Genomic DNA, 18,951 nt, shown 5'->3' on the forward strand with positions numbered 1-18,951 from the left:
CTGTGTGTCTGTTTTCCAACAAAACTCTTGTTCATTTGATAATGTGTGTCCCCACGAAACACTAGCTCGATGTGCTGTGCAACCTTGAAAACACCAGGAAATCTTATATATAGACAAACCCACGCAGAGAACAGTGAGAGTGTGTTGACAGAGCTGTTAGTCAGCTATTGTATGTAATATCAGTAAGTCAGAAATTGAAGGGATGTTTTCTTTTCTCTGTGGAACACAAAAGATGTTTTGAGATGTAGTGTGTTTTTTTTCTACATACAGTTTTTCTCAAAGATAAGTATTGTTGATTTTAAAGCTCATATTGATTGTTTTTTTAATGAAGAAACTGCAGTAAAAAGGCCTCTAAAAATCTATTCTAAGCACAAAGGTTAATTTAAATATATATATATTTTTGACCCTGATAATAATTCTCTCAAAATGATGGATTGATTGCTTATTTGAGCTCAACTACTGTGTTAAGAAGGTAGACAGAATCTGGTTTTAGCTTCTTCACAGTTTGTTGGTTCAGTGCTGCGCCTTTAAGAAGTTTTAGACTGTTTGCGCAACTGTTACACATTAAATTTTCCCTGTCAGATGTTGGAATGACATTCAGATGTTTTCGCAATGTTTATGATTTATAATGGGTGTAAATCTACTCTTGAGGATGTTTATCAGATGATTTCATCCAGATATTAAACAAATTGTTCCAGTTCTGGATGAGTTTTAGCTGTCCTGAAAAGCATGATATAGTAACGGTTAGGGCTGGGTATCGAGTTCGATACTTTTTAGGCACTGACCGAATTGCCTCGATCCCATCGAGTATCGAAAATTTAACTGAATTGTGGGTCCATCACGTCGCGTTGTGTCGCTTCACTGACGTTGCTCGTGGCAGAACTTTTCAAGCGCCAACGTAGGCGTCAGCCAGTCAGATCACCTTATGGAAATACCCTAGCGCAGACGCTAGCCAATCCCGTTCATGCAACACCAGAAAAATATGTGATTGGCTGTTGTCACTATGACGGTCACGTCAGCACCAAGCTTCAGTCACGCCCTCCTTCAAGCGTTGACGCTGATGCCCCGTGTGAATGGGGCGTAGGTGTTTTCGACTAGAAGCGAAGCAGTGTTTGACATTCCCGAGAACAATTCGAAAGCGTACGGAGCAGTCTGCTCTCTATAGCTCTCGTGGTTCTGTAATACACTGATCGGTCTGCACAGTCGGTCCGCTTCAAGTCCAATACACTGGTTACACTCAGAGATGTGGCTCACATGCAAGGCTGTAGTGTGAATGCGTCCCATCCACCTTGATGTAAGGCTACATTTACACTGGTGCATTGTTGTTTTAAAATGAAAACGATCCTCGTCATACTGGCGTTTCCACTGCGTTTCAACCCGGCTTTCCACTATCTCCGACAAACGACAGACTGGAAGTCATTCATTTCCAATGGAGAGAGTAGTGCGGGAGCTGCGTGGAGTTCTGATCATGTGCAGATGTCCGTTCATACTACACGACTGAATGTGCTTGTTACATGACCATTCATGCACACTGTAGCATCATGCTACATAAGACAATAAATAAGATTTATATTCCGCTTTTATTCAAAACTTTCTTTAAACCACCATCGAGTGTTTGTAATAACTTCTGATGTGTGTTTTGGCCATGTAATGTTGCTGAAATATGTTATTACCTCTGAATCAGAACAGCGATCATGGAAGAGAGAACACAGGCAGACAGCACTGGAAGCTGCTAATGCTCATCAGTAAATCAGTGGAAAATTAATAGAAATTATGATTCTGTCTGAGCTATGTTTTTTTTTTTTTAAAACACGCACTAGTATAAGTGTAGCCTAACAGATGTGTAAACTGAAGACTATTTGAGCTTTAGTAAAACTATTTGCACTAATTATTGTGTTGGTTACATTTTGTTCCTTTATGCAGTCTGTATAAACATCAGCAAGCTGAAAAATAAAACCAAAGTGTAATCTTGTTAAAATTGATAGAAAAAAGCATCATTCAGGAACCGGTATCGAAGTCAAGGTATCGGTATCGAAATTTTTTTAACAATACCCAGCCCTAGTAACAGTAATAAAAATGAAATTAAACATCTTTTTTTTATACTAATATTGTATTAATATTTTTATTATCTTGTAACCATTTAGGAAAAAAACAGTAGTTATGGCTGAAGGGGTTGTAGACACTACCAATTCTTCTTTGCCCTCTAAAAACCTTTTTAATACACTACCATTCAAAAGTTTAATGTATTTTTTTTAAGAAATTAATATTTTTATATGGCAAGGTTGCATTAAATTGATCAAAGGTAAAAACATTTATAAAGACATTTATTGATTTTTGCCTCAAACTTCTAATCTGCTGCTTATTAGTTAGTAACGTAGTTGTTAAGTTTAATCATTGGGAAGAATTAGGGATGTAGAATATGGTCATGCAGAATATGTGCATTATAAGTACTAATAAACAGCCAATATGTTAATAATAGACATGCTAGTAAGCAACTAGTGAGAATTGGTCCCTATACTAAAGTGTTACCAGATATTCTTTCAAAAGCATTTAAAAAATCTTACAGACCCTTAACTTTTGAACAATAGTTTATACAGTATACAGTATTGCATAGCCTCTCATATCATGTTGCTTAAATAACATGCTTAAAAGTGAACACATCTTTCTGCTTGATGCACACTTTCACAGACATCTGCGACATGCTTACCGGGTCAATATTCCCATCCCGCTTCCATGATTTATCCTCAGCTTTGATGGTGGATATTTCTCATCCTATGTCTGAAGTGAATCTCAAAGCACCATCATTGAACAGATAATCACAAGACTGGTTAGCCAGACATTGATTAAGTGTCATATTATTTTTGCATGATGGCGTTGGTCGTCATAAGACAGTGCATCATGATGCTAGGTTTCTATTCCTTTTTAGTGGTTCCTGCCAAAGCCAAGGTCTCTGTACCTTAAGATATTCATAAGCTGGGCTTTGGAGAGCTGCCCAAGAATGTGAATGTGAAATGAAGACACAGTCCACAGTGGCCACCGATCAGGAGTGAGACATTATTTTTGCTGTGAATGTGACCGTATGTTTTTGCGTCTCTAAGAAAATATGTTCATGTGGGATCGTAACACATGGACATACTGTCCATACTCTTACATTAATTCTTCTTATGACAGTACATGTCCTATTGGCACTGATGACATCTAAACACATGCACAGTCATGGAAACACAGACACACACACACACACACACAATAGAAGCATCAAAGGCTAGTTTGGATTTGCAGACAGTAGTGGGAGCACCCCGTTCCAGTTTTGTGTTTTAGCTCCCTTTCATCTGCCAACACACACACACACACACACTTATGCACAGTCTAGGATCCCTATTCACCCTGCCTTCTTTTTAGCCAATGACACATACCTTCATCTGGCCCTCTTTGAAGTCTCTCTCCCTCTGAATGTCAAGCAACAGCAGAGAATTTACAATGTAAGCAGCATATTGTAGTCTGCTATGCTAATTCCATTCATCAAACAACAACATCAAACGCCTTTTTGATATGGACATGGATCAAATGATTTTTTTGCTCATGAAAAAATATTACAAACATGCAGTTGGTGGATGCGAATGGTTAATACTTTATAAGCTTTACTTTCTTTTTCATCCAGTCTTCAGATGTTATACATTTTTATTTACTTGAATACTTAAAGTTATATGTAATTACATTTATAAGAAGGCATCTTTATTCCTTAGACATGTGGTTTCTGCTTGGCTGAGTGATGCAGTAGTAGATGTCCTTGTGAAAAGGACATTTTGTGCAGACTGCAAGTGGTTGAACGAGGGATTTTTAAGAAATAGCTGATACTGATCTAGAAAGCAAGATAGCAAGTGGCTAATATAATGTTGGTATTAATATAATTGTTATAAACAGTATTTGCTCAAAATTGATTTTTTTTTTTTTTTTTTGCACACATTGTTATTATAGGCTCCAGCATCCTTACAACCATGCATAGAAGAATAAACAATTTGGAGAATGTGTTTTTTTTGTTTTGTTTTGTTTTGTTTTGTTTTGTTTTGTTTTGTTTTGGTTTTGTTTTGTTTAACCGTAGGTTAGACAATGTTAATATATTATGTATTTTATCTATTTGTTTTCTTTTTATTTATTATACAATTAACAAAAACAAAAAAGGCCTCTAACATTAGCTTGCTCTGTTCTTTTTCTATTCTATCTGTTTTCTTTTTATTTATTATATAATTTAAAAGAAACTTGCTATGTGTACTGCGTTAATCTAATTGAGACTTGTTATAGCACTTGCATATCATTGCTCTTTTGTTGATTTTGATTGCTTCCATTATCCTCATTTAAAAGTCGCTTTGGATAAAAGCGTCTTCTAAATGACTAAATGTAAATATAAACATTAATATAACTAATATAAAAAAAAATGAATAATGTAAATATTCAATATTCATTTTTAGTCAGTTTTGCATTATTGTCATCATCGTCATCATTATTTATTATTTTACTACATCATATCATTTGGAAGTTGTAATTCTAATTGCATTACATTTATATGTGGAGAGCAGGATGGACTGTTGTTGATATATTATTGTAATTGATATAGATAAAATGCACTTAAAATTATTACATTACATTTTTAAGTACTTATTAATTGCTTTTGCCATTTGTATGGCACACATTTGACAGACCTTGAGTGGCAATGCCAATGGTTGTAATGGCATTGCTGATGTTTCCTGAGGACATTCTGGGCAAATGGTTCATCATGAGAAACTGGATTGAGGGGCATCTGTTTGCCTGAGGCAAACATCCCGAGTCTCTCTATGAACGTGTGCTATATGTGTTTTCACATCAAACAGAAATAGGCATGCCTTGAATAATGAACTTCATATGTACCATTCCCTTTTTAGAATCATCACACTTTTCAAAAATATATTGGTTGGTGGTTATTATTACACTGTTCTTCTATGTTAATAATGAATGCTTGCACAGTCCTGACTAAGAGTGATTGTAAAAAAAAAAAAATGCTGAATCTGTGATTGATGTTATGCTCTGTCTCTCTTACCTTGCAGGTCTGTATAACTCTGTAGATAGCTGGATGATTGTGCCCAATATCAAGCAGAATCACTACACTGTCCACGGCCTGCAGAGCGGCACTCGTTACATCTTTTTCGTCAAGGCTATCAACCAGGCAGGCAGCAGAAACAGCGAGCCTGCTCGACTCAAAACTAACAGTAAGTCCAGGCCTCATGAGATGTGCTAAGGATCTATAAACCTCATGGTAGTCGTCAATCGATATGGCTTTTCAATAGCTGATACCAGTATCTTGATAGCAGTATGCAGTATATTCCCAAAACGAATGTTTATTTTACACAATATTTACTCAGCATTCACTTCAAAAATATAGAGTGGTGCAGGGATGACATATTTTTGTAGTTCAGCTCAGAAGTCACCCTGGCTCCCTCAAGTAAAAGCCTTTGAATTTTTTTCCTGCACGTTTTGTTCATCAAGATAATCTTCACAAATGAACACAGCTGTTAGGAATTTTGAAGCCTAAAATCAAAATCACCAGAATGAGCCCTTGTATTAAGTTTTAATAATGGGTAAGACTTTTATATTGCACCTCAAATTGACACTAATTTGATTCAATACAATTTACCAAAAATCATGAAAATGAACAAAAATAGTAAACCTTAATGCTTCTCACACATTACAATAAAAACAAATACTAGAACATGTAATTTTCAATGTAAGTTTTTTTTTTTTTTTTTTTTTAAATATGAATAATATTATAAGCAGTATTGTAGCAATTATTTTTTAAATGCCAAATGTGTAAATGTAAATACCCTCAGAGGGTAGTGGCATAACAAAACGCATAAGTATTTTTTAATATTTTGGGTCAGTGCTGTTGCTGCTGACCATGAAATTCTGGGTCAAATTTACTTGTGACCATCATAAACATAATTAAAAATTTTGCATGCACATACGCACATTGAGTTTTCCTATATTTATATGCTTGTTTGTTTTTCAAGACATGTAAAAGCTTCAAAAAATCACTAATGTAGTATTATTCATGTATTTTATGTTGTAGAATAAAACATGAAAACATCTTGAGCTTGTTTTAACCACAGACCTTGTTTTAGGCATTTAACCAAAAACCCTTTCAAAAAAAAAAAAAAAAAAAAGTGACTTTAGGACAATGGAATTTAAAGTACAAAAATGCTAACTGTTTCCAGGTTTAAGGACTTATTTCTGGCTGCAGCACTCTATATACTACCAAAATGATGATTTGTTTTACAAATTCACTCAGAAATATTTGTAAATGGAAAATATACCCTGAACCCCAACTGTTACAGGATATTGGTAGGGAAGGTTAGGGACTGATGTGAATAATCTCAAATTATCAGAAGATTATCTGAATGATAAATCTGGCCAAACGCACCAGTCTACTCCTCTTAGGTCTTATACCCTGAGTCCTAGTATATATGGTGGTTGTACATCAGTGTAAATGCAGCAGCTCTGTCATACTCTACCGCTCAATACCTTTTATCAGCATTCCATCTGTCACAGGCACCCGAGCATGCAAATAATGAGAACCATCAGTTGGTTTGGTGTGTGTGTATGTGTGTGTGTGCGTGAGAGAGAGAGAGAGAGGTCTGGGAAAGCCCGGGTCCCTCACCTAAGCTGTCAGACGTTACCCAGCTTTCTCACAGCAAAGAACTCAATCAAGATGAAGCGCACCAGCTGACAGCATTCAAATGGGTTATTGCATCAGAGTCTCTCCGTGGCCTTGTGGAGGAGTTTGAGAGAGAAATACAAGAATGTCTGGAGGAAACGGCAAGCGCTCATTTTCATTGTCTGTTTCTTCCTCTCAGTCCTGTGCTTTCTCATGGTTCCTCGAGCTTCTGTGAGAATGCGGCAAGAGTATCTCTCTCGCTTTCCATCATTCACCCCCACCTGTCTTTTTTGTTACTGTAATAATGCCGTTTTTAGACAGCAGTGCCATTAAATGCCATTTTCTCCTAGACACACACAGAGCTGCGGTGTTTTATCTGTGTTGTGCTGTGAAAGCCTGTCCTACAAAAATGTAGGGGAGCGTATATACGGTATGTTGCTGTAAGTTTACTGATATTTAGACTCAAAATGCAAGCCCTTTAAAATGTTTTTGTGTTGTTTTTGGGACACAAAATATACTAGTAAATATACATATAACTAGAAGAACTAGTAATTATCTGTAATGTTGCGTATAAGATCGTAATATTATTTAAACATCTAATATTGTGAAATATTATTACAATTTAAAATAACCGTTTTTTGTTTTCTATTAAACTGTATTTATTCCTGTGATGTTAAAGCCGAATTATCATTACTCCAGTCTTCAGTGTCACATGATCTTTAATAAATCATTCTAATATGCTGATTTGCTGCTAAAGAAACATTTATTATTATTATCGGTGTTGAAAACTGTTTGCTTTGAATAGAAATGTCTATTCAAAAATCTTTTGTGACATTTATAAATGTATTTTAATGTCACTTCTGATTAATTTAATGTGCCCTTGCTGAATAAAAGTAAAAGTAAAAAAAAATCATACTGTCCCAAACTTTTGAACACTAGAATATGTGCTGCTTAGATAATGCTGCTATTGGGAAAAATGCTATAGAGATTAAGCACTACCGTTATTCTTAGTGCTTTGGGAAAATTATCCAAGGTATAAATTTCTCTCTTTGAACTACGGTAACATTAGCTTTCAAAGTAGGACGTTTAAAGCTGCCGTATATAGTATTCACCAGAGAAGACATTTTAACCCTTGCATAGTCAAAGAATCCACTGTCATTTGCCACAGCTGTGGCTTCTGCCCATGTGACCATATAAAACAGGAAACTGATTTTGGGCCAGTTCTCTGATTTACGTCTTCTCCAGCACACACGTACTCGCCATGCCTACTCAATCGTGAAAGTCCAGACACTTCCCCCCCGTCTCAAGAGAAATACTATTTAAAGACATTTACATAATCACTTCCTGTTTGATTCAGGAATCCAGAGTGAGAGCTTGCTCAACCCCCAGTCAAATCCTAGAGCTCATGCTTCATCATCTACAATTAATTTCTCAGCAGCCTTTGAGTGGTGACTGCAATTTGCAAAGGCAGAGAAGATGTAGAAGCGATCGTATCTCAGGGTCACTCAATATGAAATGCACAGGAGCCAAAGAGCAGGATCCCTTTAGCCTCAAATGCCACATTCGTAATGTTTTATTTAACTAATTGTATATTAATGAAGCAAATGAGCTGTGTGGTGTGCGGTATGACACACATAAAAAAATAAATCAAGTCAAGTTAAATTAAATTTATATTAAAGTAAAGTTAACTTTATATGACAATACACATTACTTCAAAGCACCTTTACAGAAAATCATGATGTTAATTTTTATAATATCTTCATATTTAAAAGTAACATTTAGAAGATTTAAGCTGGCTTATGATATAGTTTATATTATGCGACAATACAAACAATCAAGCATTAAGATCTTTGTTAAGATCTATGTTTAGGTAGATAGATTTGTACTTAATATATGGTTAGGATTTGGCTTATGGTTACTTGCATGTAATTATGCATAATTTATTGTTATGATAGTAAGTACATTTAACATGTGTAACAAGGACACCTTAACATAGTGTTACCAATTCTTTTTTTAGAATTATCATTTTATTCACTTAAATATTTTGGAATTTTATTGATGTACACCAAAAGAAAACCTGGAAAACCCACTGAAGCGAATACAATAGAAAAGAATGTGTGTGTGTGTGTGTGTGTGTGTGCGTGTTTTTGTGACAAATCAGGACATAGATTTGTATAATGACACGGGTATGACAGGTATTACAAGGAGAAGGTGACTTTTCAGGACATTACCCCATGTCCCCACTTTTCAAAACGTTTATAAATCACACCGAATGGAGTGTACTGAAAATCTGAAATAGCACAAAGTTTCCTGTAAGGGGTAGGTTTAGGTGTAGGGCAATAGCACATACAGTTTGTACAGTATAAAAACCATTAAGCCTATAATGGGATGTCCCACTTTTCACAAAAACAAACGTGTGTGTGTGTGTGTGTGTGTGTGTGTGTGCGCGCGGTCTGTCCACTGTGGCCACCCTTCCTCTTTATTTACCATCCCTGCTCCTGCTTCTCCATCCCCCAGTCCATCGCCAGGCTCTAAGTGACTGTGTGCCTGAAGCGCAGCCAGGCTAACAGAGCAACAACAGGAAGACATCGAATGGCTCTTTGCAGGTTGTGCTGAAATCAAAGTTTGGTTTCTCCAGCTGAACTTTGGATGAGATGATATGTTCAAAAGGCATTGCTGAGATCCATAATACAGGCAGCAGCAGGGGTCTGAGCACAAACTGAAGTCTAGACACATCAAGCCAAATCACTGCCTTTCATTCCCACTGATCTATCTTTTATTCCTCAAATGGATCCTCTTTCTTCTTGTTTTCTCTCTTCAGCTTTGGTTGCATTGTTAATCATAATATATATCATTAATCCAGACTGATTGTTGTTTATTTGAGCAAGCCCCTCCTTTGGTCTCAATGCATTTTGAAGATTTTTAATGATGTTTTTGTCTTTTGATATGGTATCATCCAGCTGTAGCAGAATAAATGTGTTTATTGATTATAAAGTAGCCCCAAAAAGTATTTGGACACTTCAGCTACAGTTTCATCGTTTGTTTTAAATAAGATGGATAGCAAAGCACATTTTATTAGATTCTACAACATAAATAGATACAGTTTTCAAAATGAAGACAGAGTATTGCAACACTTTCCCGCTTGTCAAACTTTAGTGCAATATGTTTACAGTTAATGTGATGAACTGCAGCTGGTTACTCAGATAGAACAACCTGTGTAAACTTGAGGAGAACTGACTTCAGCCACAAAAAAAATCAATGTAAATGTATGAATTCAGTGCCATTCTTCCATTTGTGCTATTGAAATGTCCATATGAACCATAAAAAATTGAGATGTTAGATGTGGCGATATTTAGTGTTTTTTCGTAAATTTTGTGGAGAAAATGCGGTCTTTTCAGTAGGAATCCATGCAAATGGGAATTCTGTGTAAGGGCAAAATATTTCCCCAAACAGATTTCGCAACGGTTCAAGTTGTAACCAACAGAAAGCTGCTTGGTTTGAAAATGATTTCTTTATGAGCTGTGCTTCAAACATCGCTATACTACTGACAATAGACTTTTTTTGCCTGTAAATTTGACCAGAATTTTGCTAATGTGACCTCAGGTCCACCCTAGAGCTCCAATATGTCTTATAAACTTAAAAAGTAAAGGTTTTCGCTGCAGTAATGTGATGCAAGTTTGAGCTTCATCTGTGACATTCCCTAGACCTCCTAAAATCCTTCCGTTCTTCTGCCTGTTCTTCTCTACTGTATTATCCAGTAAAGACTCATAACAAGTAAAACACTTTCATATGACCTTTGAGAAATGCTGGATATTTTAAGCAAAATATAACATTTTGGTAATTGCCGTCTTCATTATGAGAAATAACAAGTGACAGCTCAAGTTTTCTTTTTCTGGGTGACTAGCTTTAATGTCATGTTTACTCTGCCCTGTGAAGGTAGAATTTTGAATGACAGCTGCACTAAATAAGCCTGTCTGTTTGTGTGTGTGTGTGTAGAGTCACACTGTGTTCCTATAGGAGGTCTCTCCTGTTTAATCAGCACTGCCATGGCTGGTGACCGTACATAAAGCCAATATGAGAAATATCACATGACAAGCAGCCCCAAGGGCAGCCATGTTTACTTGTTGTTAAAAGATCTCAGAATAATATTTACTCATCCTGAACAGCATAGACATCGCTCAAGCTGTCAGCGGTCGGCCCTTCCCTGCAGAAAACACACCATAACAGCCCAGCCCAAGAACAGGAGCCATGCCAACCATGTGACCTCACTACACGTCTTAAAGAAAAACATACACTTGATTTGTGTGTGTGTGTGTTATGATATATATAATTTATGAGGACAAATGTGTATAATGGCATGGGTATTACAACATAAATATGCTGTATAAGGACACTTCCTGTGTCCCCATAAACTAAATGACTTAAAAACATACTAATCTGTGTTTTTTGAAAGTCTAAAAATGCAGAAAGTTTTCTGTGAGGGGTAGGAGATAGAGTCCCCATAAACCGTGTGTGTGTGTATTAGAAATATGTAAATATAAGTATGTATATTAACATTATGCTAATATAATAAAAAAATGTAACCAATAATATTAATTCAATGCAGTAAATAAAGTTTTATAAAATATATAATATTAGACAACTTATAATCCTAATAATACTAGTACTAATACTACTAATAAAACATATATATATATATATATATATATATATATATACAATATACATTATTGTGTGTTTTTTATTAGTAGTAGTCAGAGGCGTCATGCCCATTCAAAGTGAAGGGGCACGTGCCCCCTCAGATTTTTGAGCCAAGTGGATTTTGAATGCAGCTTCGAAAAGACAAAAAGATTAATATTTTCTATATTTAATACAATCACACCGGCGTGATTAGAACGTTCAGTGTGTCATAACATCATCTGCTTAATTCAAATCTGCGTTCGCTGGCTGGCGCTGAGCCAGATACAGACGTGTTTGTACAGTGCTGCATTATAACCAATCACACACGATTCTGTTGAGCTTATGAATGCAATGACCAATCAGAGGCGTTCAGATGAGTCATCACTAAAATGCCGGTGTTTTCTTCACTTTCTCGCTGACTGAATACCTCTTTCTGGCGAATTCTCTTGTCAGAAACAACAAAGTGCAAATGTGTGTACGAATCCATAAGATATTAATTTCATAGTGTAAACAGCTCCAGTGATTTTAATGGGAGTGTTTGAGAGTGCTTGAACTCTAGACTGTCAGTAAAAATGTTCTTTAATGTAAATGTTCTTTGATCTCTTTCTGTACAATGAAAGTGTTATGATAAGTAGCCTAACTTACAATGTTTTTATTCATATTAACTTTCGATGTTAAATTCACATTAAATATAAAGTCAGTCAGTCGCCCCTGGTAGTAGTAGCAAATTCCATTCTGAAATGAAAATGATCTTATTTGCTGTTCTGAAAGACACTGCAGTGCTGTTTTTATGTCATGGTCACAGCTGGCACTACACATTATGTTCTTGTCACAGTGAAATGCACATTTTAGTGCATTACAAATAAACCTTTGAGTATATGTGACACAGGCATCAGCGTCTACAGCAGCTGTCATAAATCTAGTTTTTCTCTCACTCAAAACTGCTCATTTTTGCTCACTCAACTCCAATATGTAAAGTATTTCTCCACAATAGACTGATATATTTCTCTGGTCTTTTAATTTTTAACTTTGATGTACCTTATTATTTGAACCGCTACGTTTTTATATTTCTAACTACATACTACATGCTATGATTAACATAAATAAAACAATCATAATATTCAACATAATTGCTTGTAGTTAAGTGTATAAAAGTATGTTTGTTTGTTTTTTAATTTCCCATTTTTAAATAAAAATGGCACAATAAAGACCTTGCACCTGACACCTGCACTGCACAATTATGCCATTTTACTCCTTTTTGTCTTGAAAAGTTCATCAGTTTTATAGTAGCGGGCGATAAGCATTTCATGGGATTCTCGCTTGTAGCCTAGTGTGTGTGTGTGTTTGTGTGTGTGTGTGTGTATGCATGCATCTGCATCGTTTTTCCCAGTGCCCTCAAACACATGCTGTAAAATGGCATGACTGCACGAGTGTTGAGAATGGCTGCGCTCGCAGCGATAAGCAGTTCAAAGACAAGAGCGTGTTAATGTAATTGGCTTCCAGCAGCACATTGCCAGAACCTTTCATATCTGGGTGCAGTAAACCTCACTCTGGGTTGAGATGATTGGTTTGTGGGCAGGGACGGAGCGCAGCTGATTGTTTTCCTGCATTGTCTGTCATTACGCCGGGGATGGGAAGATTTAGACGTGCCAGAGCTAAATGTCGGGTCTGCGAGGTCACCTCTGCTTTTCAAGAAATATAAAACTCAAATCATATATGTAGCAGACTTCATTTAGCATTTGGTTCTCTCTGTCTTTAACTCTTGCACACACACACACACACACACTGTGCCTTTTATCACAACCGCTCATCTCCTAATTAACCAGAAGAGCTCAATCTGACATTTAACAAATTGCACGAATTCCAGCAGACCAGTGAGAGTTTCTTCTCAGGTCACCAAACTCATTCCCCACTGTTCCTGATGTATCTCACCCATCTCTGTCCTCTCCGCTCCTCAGGTCAGCCTTTCAAACTGGACCCCAAAACAGCCCATAAGAAGCTGCGCCTCTCCAATGACTGTCTGACCATGGAGAAGGATGAAAGCTCCCTGAAGAAGAGTCACACTCCGGAGCGCTTCAGCGGAACCGGATCCTATGGTGCCGCTGGCAACGTCTTCATCGACAGTGGCTGCCATTATTGGGAGGTTTTACTGGGCGCCTCCACATGGTAAGTCATTTCAGATTTTCAGGCTTGGAACTGTTATGTTAATAGGCAATTGTCAAGAGTTTATAATAGGCAGTCGAGTCACACTCTCCATAGATCATTTGCTTAAAACAGAATATGATGTCATTACCTGCCAACCCTTGTATTGCTTGAAATTTGTTCCTGTAAAATAAAAACAAAATGTCAAAGCTGCTCTTTTCCACACTGCAGAATGTAATGATAACTATATTAGCGCCCGCACCAATGTACAATAATATTTAGTTTATTATTAACACGCTGCAGTTATGCCGTCTGATGCTTTAAATGCTCTTTAAAATCAGATGGATTCTTATTTGCCTGCTGTATTTTTAGCATTCATCAGCTGAAAAAAAAGATGGAATTCCTCTGTTGTTATCATTATTGTATTTTTAACATTTTGTAGTTATAGTTATGGTCTATAACTCTTTCATTTAGCAAATATGTCTTGTAACAAATATATATATATATATATATATATATATATATATATATATATATATATATATATATATATATATATATATATATATATATATATATATATATATACTGTAAAAAAAAACAGAGTGTCTAAATAGGGCTTCAGTCAGAAATATATACAGCATGACTTCTTAACTGCACAATATTAGGTGCTTTTTTTGTTTTGTTTTGTTTTGTTTTTGAAAGAAACCAATCTCACTGGTCTGTTAGTTCACTTATGAACGCAGTATGCATTAAAAATTTAACAGACATTTCAAGAAGTGTAAAATGTGTATGATCTTAATGTAATGTTACTCTTGACAAGTAGGGACTTCTGAAACATGCACAGTTAAAAGAGTACATTGTGGCCATTGTGTGTAATTTTTACATTGTTACAATTTTGTAAAAAGTTTTTCTGTTATTTGGTAATATTAATGACTTGTCATTATTTGTGCTTTCTGAAAAAGGCATTAGGCTTTAGAACATTCCTACTGATCACTTTTTACTTGGTGCATTAAAATGTTAAGATTTCAAGATTTGGGAACCCAGATTGTAGACGCTAAATAAAAAAAACAGCACTAAACTTAAACATCTTATATAATGAACTAACAAGTTGTTAAAATCAGTTTTTATCTCACCTGCATTTCAAATCTGTTTCCCTTTCAGGTACGCTCTTGGTGTGGCTTACAAGTCAGCACCCAAAAACGAATGGAGCGGCAAAAACTCATCGTCTTGGGTTTTCTCACGCTGCAACAACAACTTCCTGGTGCGGCACAACAACAAGGAGTCGATCGTGGAAGCGTCGCTACAACTGCGCAGGGTCGGGGTGCTGCTAGACTACGACAACAACGCCCTGTCCTTCTACGACGCCATGAACTCCCAGCACATATACACTTTTGACGTTTCCTTCCTGCTTCCAGTGGCTCCCACCTTCATGATCTGGAACAAGTCGTTGATGATCATGTCAGGGCTGCCTGTGCCTGACTTCGTGGACTGCAGCGAGCAGCAAGAAGGCATCTGCCGCCAACAGGATTCGCCCTATGTGTCCGGAGTGAAGAGCTGCCACTGAGGCATCATAGGAGTTATTCCAGAAGGTTCCCTCGCCCTTCTTCTTGTCCTGGTTTTCATAACTAGGTTGAAGTTGGATCTTTTGTTGTTCCTGATAGTTCTGGTCACATTAATGAGCGTTAAGCGATTGAGTTATGAGCGCTCAGATTTAACCAGCTGAAATGGGGGAAATTGTAAATTATTTATGACTAAACATCGGTTTGCTTTTTTGTCAGTTTTAATGTATTCCTAAAAGCACTTTTTAGAGTTGAATTTGTTGCCCCTGTGTGTAAAAAAAAGTCTTGCTAACTTGAGACAGGGTTGGACTTACTTTTGGACCGAATATAGTGGATTATGTTAGGATGACAATTTGGTGTTTCTAATAAGGGTTACATTTATTATCTGATGGGTCTATAACACACTTTTTCATATTCAGGGAGAAAAGATGATGCTTTGGTTTAAAATATGTCTGAAGATGATGGCATGATATGTATTTCCTCTGTGATTTGTTCTCACTATCTCAGTTTCTGGTTTTGTTTTTGTGAACAGCATGAGGCACAAGTTCCCCAGGTGTTTTTAACATGTATCTTTAATAATTGATATACGATGTGTCGCAAAATCCCATCTGTGGAGGTGTTCGTCCATTGACACGCATTCAAACGCCATCAAGAACTGAATATTTATCAGATCCATCCATTCAAAAATATTTGAAAGATTGGCAAAAAGACATGTTGATTCATACGTTTAACATTCAAACGTGCATCCAAAGCAAATGCAGTCTAGTAGTTATATTTTCTCAATGGCTGTTATGAATCTTACACGATCTTCCGCAGTGTGATGTTCAGGGCTGTAATAAGGATAAAGACAATCACTTGTGCTAATGCAGGCAAAAAAAAATCAAGTGTGTAGCAAGAGATCTTTGCAATAGCATGCTGAACTTGAGATACTTCCCCAAGAAAGTGGTTTGTATCCTTTTAGTTCAATGTAAATATCCAGATTGGGAAGTATTCGTACTACTGACGCCACTGTCCTTCTGCAGGTTTTGCTTTGTGTCAGTGGGGTTTGTTCTTTGCTCTGCTGAATGTACATGATTGCTTTGGTTCTTTTTATATCTTTCTGATTGAAAGCACAGCGCATTTTACCATTACATCCTCTTTGCAAGCACAGGAAGTATGTGAATCCTCCTGTTACATCTTGAGAGCACTAAGAACAAGTTGTGTGCACTGATAGCATTGTTATTTGCGTTGGATAAGGAGGTGAAATGACATTTATCCAACACAGTTTTGTGGCAATTCTTAGCTATTTTACGTTTTGGCAAATTGGTGGCTAATTCGTATGAATTTGTACAATCTCTTATGTATGTTTTCATGCGATCTGCTTACTCCCCATTGGCAGTTAGCTTAGGACCTTTACTCTTACAGAATCAGCACCGCGTAAAATAGTTAACGTTTTCTCATGAGATCAGGTTGTGTTTACCTCACTTCTGACAGTTTTTCCGGCATCCTTCATCTCAGCATCGGTCCATATAGACTCATTTTCCTCCATGAACGTGAACTCATGAGTTGTTTAAAAGTTTAATCTGTGACTGAATGATACATTAATAGTGTAGTAGAGCAATAATGAACTTAATTTCTTAGCATTTATAATGATTTCTGGCCAATTGCATGAAGTTCTTGAGTCTCAAAACTATTTCCACTTCATCATTGGCCAAATTTGTCCTGGTCTCAGGCAATAAATGTGTATCTGAATGCCATAATGAGACACTTCTTAGATTGATGGAACTTATTTAGTGAGTTCTACACTGCTGAAAGTGCAAGTATGGGTGACGTGTGACACAGCAACGTCAAATCATTGTCAGTGTGTTTCCTGTATGAACGTAACCCTGAGATGTCCCACTACTGCACTGTCCCTCCGTCTCAGTTCATTCAGTCACACTGTTGTCAGTTCTGTTGTCGCTGTCAATGCAGCAGCCGCTGTCATGTGTCTTGGTCTCACATTCTGACAATCTTGAGTGCAACCCTGCATGCTAAAAAGCGCAAGATGACATGTACTGCAGAAAGTCTTCAGCATTTCCATTGATCATTAGTGATATCCATAGGCAAATCTTGAGGAATTGTTTGAGATTTGCTTATTTTTTGGTCACTGTTCATGTGAAAACTCATTTTCAGGCTTTTCTGAGGCTGAAAGGTAAACGTGAGGAGCTTGAAAGCAGAACTCACACGAGTCGATCTCTGATCTAGTTTGATCTATTTGTTCAAGTGCGATTCACTGGGTCACTGCATGACGATCTGACCCGACTCGAAGCATTTCCTGTGATATTCTCTGCTGTTTTATATAAACATTTTTTATGAGAAATGTCCAGGAAAGATATTGTTATGGCATATCAGGTTTTCAGTTAGCTGTGCTTTTCTTTGCATTTAGGACTTATGAACTAATTACATTTCTGTTTTCAAGCGATTGTTTTTACATTTCTGAACAAAAAAAAAAAATGAGAGAACCGATTCCTCTTCTTTGATATTTCCATCTTTATTATGTGCTCAAGCAGCTGTGTGTTCATCAACATAATGCTCCTGTTTCAATAGATATAACTTAGCAAAAAAAGAATGTAAATCATAGGAGGAAATATATATTATATAAAAATTGTATAATATACAAAAAAAAGTATATATATATATATATATATATATGAACTATTGTTATTTATGTGAGTCCAAATAAAAGTCTGATCCCAAATGTGTTTTGTTCCATTATTGTCCTGTTTTCCAGAACATTGTGTTATGGAGGTTAGTAATGCCAAATGAATATGCCCATAAGGTTATGAGCAAAAGTGCATAGGAGGAGCCCTGCTGCACTGGCAGGGCACTCAGTGCCCACAGTCATGTAATAGGGCAATGCTTATGTTCCTCAGCTGCTATATCTGGCACAAGGGAGGGTTCCACACTTAGGATGCCTGACACAAAGGTCACCGTAACAAGCTTTTGCAGTTATAAGCCTTAATCATATGCAGTCATATAATAAGGTTGTTTAAATACCATTGCAATAGGTATTTCATAGGTATTCCATATTTCAAGTTTCTAAATTGTATGTGTGTGTGTGTGTGTGTATATATATATATATATATATATATATATATATACAGTCATGGCCAAAAATATTGGCACCCTTGGTGAATATGATCAAAGAAGGCTCTGAAAATAAACCTTCATTATTAATCCTTTTGATCTTTTATTATTTATTTTTTTTAATCACACAAATCTAACCTTTCATTGAACTAAAACAATTGAAAATGGGGGAAAATCTCATTATGAAATAAATGTTTTTCTCTAATACACGTTGGACACAATTACTGGCACCCCAGTAATACTTCAGAGATATTCTGTTTCAAAGCCCAAATTCCCTTAATCATCCATCACAATGAGAAAAACCAAAGAATATATTTCTGATGTGCAGCAAAAGATAATTGAGCTTCACAAATTAGTGAAGTGGCTTTAAGAAAAGAGCTAGAGCAGTGAAAATTCCCATTTCCACCATCAGGGCAATTATTAAGAATTTCCAATCCACATAAAATGTTACGAAACTGCCTGGAAGAGGACGTGTGTCTATATCGTCGGATTCTTTAAATAAATTCTTTAAATAAAAGATTAAAAGGACTAACAATGCAGGTTTCACAGCCTTCTTTGGTCATATTTACCAAGGGTGCCAATACTTTTGGCCATGACTGTATGTATATATGTATAAGAAAAAAATAAATATATAAGAAAAAAAGATTTTAAAAAAATCCCATCATAAGAAAAATTAAGCAGTTGTTAAATAAACTGTTCTTGCCTTACTCTAGATAAGAATGATAAGCCTGCAATAATGATTTATATTTTGAGAGAGCCATATAGGGGACAGATATG

The 18,951-nt window shown here is 36.3% G+C and overlaps 1 protein-coding gene across 12 annotated transcripts in view; it reads left to right on the forward strand.

The window, feature by feature from the left end:
- Window positions 1–17,785, forward strand: part of mid2 (midline 2) — a 156,537-nt gene extending 138,752 nt beyond the window's left edge. For all 12 annotated transcript variants that reach the window (XM_058797639.1, XM_058797640.1, XM_058797643.1 and 9 more), the window contains 3 exons: window positions 5,082–5,243; window positions 13,324–13,531; window positions 14,672–17,785. In XM_058797639.1, the coding sequence (XP_058653622.1) occupies window positions 5,082–5,243; window positions 13,324–13,531; window positions 14,672–15,074 (773 nt within the window). In that variant the 3' untranslated portion in view covers window positions 15,075–17,785. The remainder of the gene's footprint in view (window positions 1–5,081; window positions 5,244–13,323; window positions 13,532–14,671) is intronic.
- Window positions 17,786–18,951: the final 1,166 nt, after the last annotated feature.

Source organism: Onychostoma macrolepis, chromosome 14, assembly GCF_012432095.1.
Source record: "Onychostoma macrolepis isolate SWU-2019 chromosome 14, ASM1243209v1, whole genome shotgun sequence".
NCBI classification, from domain to species: Eukaryota; Metazoa; Chordata; class Actinopteri; order Cypriniformes; family Cyprinidae; genus Onychostoma; species Onychostoma macrolepis.